General features: G+C 37.4%; 1 protein-coding gene across 1 annotated transcript in view; it reads right to left on the reverse strand.

Moving 5' to 3' along the window:
• LOC144976444 (collagen alpha-4(VI) chain-like) overlaps positions 1 to 7,347 on the reverse strand; it is a 65,284-nt gene that overhangs the window by 9,992 nt on the left and 47,945 nt on the right. The window contains exons 20-25 of the mRNA XM_078920736.1: positions 7,244 to 7,270; positions 6,283 to 6,400; positions 4,892 to 5,031; positions 3,638 to 3,752; positions 2,613 to 2,752; positions 451 to 582 (exon numbers count right to left, since the gene is read on the reverse strand). Coding sequence (XP_078776862.1) covers positions 451 to 582; positions 2,613 to 2,752; positions 3,638 to 3,752; positions 4,892 to 5,031; positions 6,283 to 6,400; positions 7,244 to 7,270 — 672 coding nt within the window. The remainder of the gene's footprint in view (positions 1 to 450; positions 583 to 2,612; positions 2,753 to 3,637; positions 3,753 to 4,891; positions 5,032 to 6,282; positions 6,401 to 7,243; positions 7,271 to 7,347) is intronic.

Here is a 7,347-nt window from a genome sequence, read left to right on the forward strand (position 1 = left end):
AGTCCATACTCCTCAACAAGCGGGATTGGTGATAAGGGAAGTAAGTCAGGAAATAATGCTTGAAGACTAAGGTATGTATTAGTTATCTCCCTTGAACATTGGATTTGGCACTCTTGTACTCGACGCTTATTGGATTCTCCGGTGAGCTTGCTCGTATTCAGGGAGTACTCTTTCTCTCTCTCTCTCTCTCTCTCTCTCTCTCTCTTTCTATCTCTTTCTATCTTTTTCTCCCTCCCTCTCTCTCTCTCTCTCTCTCTCTCTCTCTCTCTCTATCTCTCTCTCTCTCTTTCTCTCTCTCTCTCTCTTTCTATCTTTTTCTCCCTCCCTCTCTCTCTCTCTCTTCCTCTCTCTCTCTATCTCTCTTCCTCTCTCTATCTCTCTCTCTCTCTCTCTCTCTCTCTCTCTCTCTCCCGGTTACCCAATTCATAGCGATAACAGTTCTAGACTGACCACAGAGATTACATGTCTTCCTGCAGTTGTCCATAGCCCAGGACTTGTATTGACCAGTACATCCTTGTTGACCGTACAAGGCACAGTTGGTGATTTTGTCCGTGCAAGGTGGTCTAGTGCCGGTAGTGGTACCTGTAGAGGGAATAAGAATAAATCATGTATCATTTAAGCCATTGAAAAAAAAAAGATATAGAATTTGAGTTATGTCTAACTATAGATAATATGCGCTTGGCTCAGAAGCTCATAACATTGCCATCCGGAAGTATAGCGGACCAACACACAAAACTGTGTGTATCCATGAACGTTTATAGTCGGGTTAATACAGTTCAGTGAGCATTACTCATAAACGCGGGTGGCAAAAAACAATAACAAAGACATGAGTGACGTCATCTTCGAACTATCTATAAGAGAAATAAGAATAAAGCTATATATGTGACCCATCGTCTCAAAATGGAATTATGTCGGAACGAACCATATGCTTAAAAGCCGAATTTAATGTCAAACTGGTCAAAAATATAGATTGTTAGCATTCGCACCCTAAAATATGGTTGTCATTCTCCTCAATAAATCATTATAAACTCAACAAAAGTCTGGTATTTCTGGTTATAAATTCAATTTTCAACATCTTAACCAACCCGACTTAGTGAGTTATGTCCAAGCAAATATAGAAATAAGAATAAAGTTATATATGTGACCAGTCGCTTTTAAGTGGTATTATGTCGAATTGGATTTGACTCTTAATACTGAGTTCTTTAGTTTAATTTTACTTATAGAATTTGACTTTAGAACAATTTTCTACATTGGCCGTGTTGTGTTTGTTGAAATTCAATAAACAGCCATATTTCTCGACTTTGATCGTATAATTTAAAAAACAACACTTTTCTACTTCTACATCCTAGTGCGGCTATGTTGTCTACTGGTATGACACTCACTTTCGGATCGAAAGGTCCTGGGTTCGAGCCTCGCTCGGCGCATAGTTGCGTCTTTGGAAAAAGGCTCTTTACTCATATTCTCTCACTGTACTCAGGTGTAAAACGGGTACCTGGCCGTTAACAGCGTTTTCTCTGTCCGAAAATAAATTGTAATATCGCCTAACAGGCGTCATGTCACGTCCTAAATATTAAGAGTTGCTGTTGGCCAGGGACTGCCATTCCATGTAAAGAGCTTTGAGCACGTTTAGTGGATATTGCCCTATATAAAAGCTCTTTTTTTTTTACTTTACTCCAGCAAAATGATGATAACAGATTTCCCACGGGCTGTCACATTTAAACTTATTAAATCCATTGGGATGCACAGTATCTGCCGCACAACATTCGCAACATATTGACGTCCACACATTACCCGCTGCCGCACACTTCACACACATAATAATGTTGAGAAAATTGGCTACAGTGAATGAGATTAGCGGAAGAGTAGCGTCCCTTGATTTGAAGTCACGAGCGGAAAATTTATTAGAGAGAGAACGTCATGAGACACTTCACCGAAAGCGAGGACGAGAGAGACGCATGCGCAAACCATTTTGACGTCCTCTCTGTAAGGTAACGTCCAATCAAGGGACGCTACTCTTCCGCTAATCTCATTCCCTATTAAGCTTAAATGCTGGCCAACTAACTTCGCGGCGTTTGTGTATGTTGAACCCGTGACCTCAAGAAGTCAGGGAGAGAAGGTTCTAATAAGACTAGGTTAGAAGCGATCTTTTTGGGGGAGCGTGGATAGCTCATACGGTAGAGTCACGCTCTCCCAGGCCAGGCGGAGTTGTCGTACCAGTAAGGTCGCGGGTTCGAGCCCCCATCGCCGCCGCGAAATGTTTATTCTCTATTGTCTTCTGGCACTTTCCTACTCACACACATAGAAAATGGTATGACACTCGCTTTCGGATCGGAAGATTCTGGATTCGAGCCTCGCTTGGCGCATAGTTGAGTCCTTGGAAAAGGCTCTTTACTCACATTCTCTCACCGTACTCAGGTGTAAAATGAGTACCTGGCCGCTAACAGCTTTGTATCTGTCCTAAAACATGTAATATCGCCCAGCAGGCGCCATGTCCCATCCTATATGTTAAATGTTGCTGTTGACCAGGGACCCCTTGTAAAGCGGTTTGAGGACATTTAGTGGATATTGCGCTATATAAAGGCTAAAAAAACGACATCAGTGTTTTCACCTACCCATCCCATTGGAGCTGGTGGATCCGTCTCCAGTGAAAGTTCCCTGTTGATTCTGGAACTCGCAGACCAGTTTGTCACAGCACTGACCTGGTTTCTTCTCCAAGTGACAGTAGCTGGGAAGACTGGCGTACGTCGGACATCTAGAGTTGGATTTTATAAAAAGAAAAAAAAATAAACATTGAGTATATTGTGCGGCTATGTGGTCTAGTGGTATGACACTCGCTTTCGGATCGGAAGGTCCTGGGTTCGAGCCTCACTCGGCGCATAGTTCAGTCCCTGGAAAAGGCTCTTTACTCACATTCTCTCACCGTACTCAGGTGTAAAATAAGTACCTGGCCGTTAACAGCGTTGTGTTTGTCCGAAAAATTGTAATATCGCCTAACAGGCGTCATGTCCCGTCCTACGACATGTTAAATGTTGCTGTTGACCAGGGACCTCTTGTAAAATACTTTGAGCACATTTAGTGGATATTGCGCTATATAAAGCTCAATGTATTATTATAGTTTGTTACCACAGAGTGATTCTGATGAGTCAAATGAAATCTTACTTTTCTGTTATGTAACAAAGTGTGAAGAATAAGGGAGAAAGTAAAGATAGATAAATAGATAGATAGATAGATAGATAGATAGATAGATAGACATGCAGATGGATGGATAGATAGATCGATCGCTCAATAGATAGGTAGCTGGATGGTCAGATAGATAGATCAATAGAGATATGGCTAGAGATGTAACTAGATAGATAAATGATAAATAGACAGATAGATGGGTTGATTGATATATATAAAGAAAGATAGATAGATAAAGATATAGAGATATAAAGGGATATAAAAGGAGATAAGGATAGAGAGAAAAAGAAGATCAGATAGAGATAGATAGATAGATAGATAGTCTGATTGTGTGTGTGTGTGTTGTGTGTGTGTGTGTGTATGAGAGAGAGAAAGAGAGAGAGAGAGAAAAAGAGAGAAAGATAGATAGATAGATAGAGAGAGAGAGAAAGAGAGAGAGAGATAGAGAGAGTCTTACAATTCATGACACTCGTGTCTACCAGTCTTGGCATCAGCACATACACACTGGGATGAACATCCATCTTGCCATTGTTGGTCCTGGTAGTATTGCTTCCCATTGTACTCACAAGTGTCTGAAACAAGGAATAAGGTTTATTAATATCATGACTTCTACAATCACCCGACTGGAACCCTCAGGGCAGAAGATCAAGGGGAAGGACACGAGGAACATGGAGAAGAATTAAAGAAGCTGATATACAGAGAAGTGGTAAGACCTGGAATGAGATAAAAAAGTTAGCTCAGGATAGAGAAGGATGGAAACTGTTTGTCTGTGGCCTATACCCTGACCCAGGGTGAAAAAGGCAATGATGATGATGATGATGATGATGATCTGAGCATCATTGACATCAAACTAAGTACCCCATACACAGTCAAGGAAGAGTTTAATGGCGAAGCATTATCAATGGGCTGTGCCCGCGACCGGGGCTAAGAACTTAAATCAAATTTTAGTCAATTTCTCGACTAGTCTACTGCTAATCGCCACCAAAACTATCATCCCGATTCATCATCATCAAAACCACAATCATCACTTATTCATCACTCACCCGAATAATCACCACAATCACCTATTTACAACTCACTATCACCACCATCACTTTTATACCACATACCATCAAACCATTACCATTTCACCACTCACCACAATCACTGTTACCCTTTCACCACGCACCATCACCATGATTACCTATCCCCACTCATTATCACTACCATCACCTATTCTCCACTTACCATCACCGCTAATTTACCACTCACTATCACCACCATCATCTATTCCCCACTTACCATCACCACTAATTTACCACTCACTATCGCCACCATCATCTATTCACCAATCCCCATCACCACGATCACCTATTCACCAATCACCATCATCGCCATCACCTATTCACCAATCATGTCACCATCACCACTTATTTACCACTCACTATCACCACCATCATCTATTCCCCACTTACCATCACCACTAATTTACCACTCACTATCATAACCATCACCTATTCATCAATCATGTCACCATCACCACTTTTTTACCACTCACTATCACCACCATCATCTATTCCCCACTTACCATCACCACTAATTTACCACTCACTATCGCCACCATCATCTATTCACCAATCACCATCACCACGACCACCTATTCACCAATCACCATCATCGCCATCACCTATTCACCAATCACCATCGCCGCCATCACCATTTCACCACTCACCAATGCCGTTGACATTGCCGTGACTAACACCCTGGGTTGTGGTCACTTTCTGTCCAAAGTTACATTGAGGCTGGAGACAACAGTTATCAGGGTCTTTCACAAGGGTGCAATCAGCAGGCAGGTTATGGTATACTGGGCATCTGGAGTAGGGATGTTAGATAAGCAGTACATGGGATAAAGAGGTAGACTAAATTTTGGATGTTTTTTTTTCTTCTATTTTTCTTTCTTGCAGTACATGGGATAAAGAGGTAGACTGATTTTTAGGATGTTTTTTTCTTTTCTTTTTCTTTCTTGCAGTACATGGGATAAAGAGGTAGACTGATTTTTAGGATGTGTTTTTTCCTTCTATTTTTCTTTCTTGCAGTACATGGGATAAAGAGGTAGACTGATTTTTAGGATGTTTTTTTTTCTTCTATTTTTCTTTCTTGCAGTACATGGGATAAAGAGGTAGACTGATTTTTAGGATGTTTTTTTTCCTTCTTTTTATCTTTATTGCAGTACATGGGATAAAGAGGTAGACTGATTTTTAGGATGTGTTTTTTCCTTCTTTTTATCTTTATTGCAGTACATGGGATAAAGAGGTAGACTGATTTTTAGGATGTTTTTTTTTTCTTCTATTTTTCTTTCTTGCTTTGTCTGGCACCTTTCATACACACTTGTTTAGATCTTTATTTTAGAGGTATATAAGGTGGGGCCAAATGGCTGTTTTCGTTAGATTCTAATTAAAAATACCCCAGTACTAAGATGTTTTCAAACACTTAGGAATATGTTCGCTTCCATCCGTTTCTCTGAACAACAAACAAGCAAAAAAAAAAAGAAAGAAAAAAAACAACAAATAAACAAACAAACAAACAAACAAACGAAAACCAACTGACGACGACCTGACATAAAAATCATTGTAGTTATAGTTTTTCAAAGTGTCGAAAAAGTCAATAGTTTTGATCGATGTGTAGGTATTTATTTGCATATCCGTATGTGCACATCATCTTAATCAATTAAAACGTTTACCGTTCTCAAAGCTGGAAATAAAATTAAATACCGCCATTTCTTTTAAGGCACCTCTAAACATATTTGGTGAAGTTTAGCGGTCTATAATAGGCTTCTACAGTTGTTTCGTCACTTCCCTCGTAATGACGCATTGTAAGTTAGTAGCTGGTTCTAAACAATCGAAAAATTGACGGAAGCCCTTATGAAATACTTTTGCGACGAGCATATAAGTGTATCCAGAGGAGAAAAGTATGATAAATCTGATAATGTTTTGAATTTTATACATTCTGATCTCATGACATGTGAAAAAGTTCTTGCCCCGATGAAGAATAAAAAGTACCGAATTTCTTTATTTAGAACCAAGCTGCTCGTTGCTGAGCGGATGTGATGGGCATTATATTTACCTGTTATAACACCTGTATTTTCCTGTCTTTCCATCCTCACAAACACACTCGTAGTCACAACCATCTGTCCATTTTTGACCAGTGGTATAAGTCATACCTTTGTAAGCACATTGACCAACTGGAAAATGCAATTTTTAAAGCATATACTTAAGAAGTTGAAAAAAAGAATGAAAGATAAAAAAACCCCAAAAAACCATGAGCTTTTATATAGCATAACAACCACATATAATCGAATTATTATTATTATTATTATTATTATTATTATTATTATTATTATTATTATTATTATTATTATTATTATTATTATTATTATTATTATTATTATTATTATTATTATTATTATTATTATTATTATTATTATTATTATTATTATTATTATTATTATTATTATTATTATTATTAGTATCATCATCATTATCATTATCATTAAAAAAACAACAACAAACAACAACAATAATAATAATAATAATAATAATAATAATAATAATAATAATAATAATTAAAAATAATAATAATAATAATAATAATAATAATAATAATAAAATAATAATAATAATAATAATTTAAAAATAATTTAAAAAATTAATAATAAATAATGTGATAAAAGTGGGTTTCGCTATATAAAAGCTCCAAAAAATTTTTTTAAAAAAAAAGGTGCTGAAAAATTTAATTTTTTTAAACCACAAAGGTAATACACATTTTTACATTCCGAAGAAAACCCCAAAAGTTCCTATTTCGTGACATTTCCTTATTTTCCTAGCTTTGAAAAAGGTTTTTTTGAAATTTTTCATATTAGCCCGATTGACCAGTGGGTTACAATTTTATTATTTGACAGAAACGAAATTGACACCACTCGGCTTTTTGTCATTGCATTTGTTTTTAGCCAGCCAAAATTTTTAAATTCTTTTTTTTTTTGTCTTTAAATAAATGCGTAGCATCAAAGGTAAACATGTATACTTACAATATCCAATAGACTGGGTGTCGGGACCTGTACAGTAGGGTAAAGACACAAAGAGGTACATTTATTATCAACATGAATATGTAGATCCAACTACTCGAAATATA

The sequence above is a fragment of the Berghia stephanieae genome, chromosome 7, assembly GCF_034508935.2.
Source record: "Berghia stephanieae isolate SIO BIC M18660-M18661 chromosome 7, UCSD_Bste_1.3, whole genome shotgun sequence".
In the NCBI taxonomy this organism is placed as follows: Eukaryota; Metazoa; Mollusca; class Gastropoda; order Nudibranchia; family Aeolidiidae; genus Berghia; species Berghia stephanieae.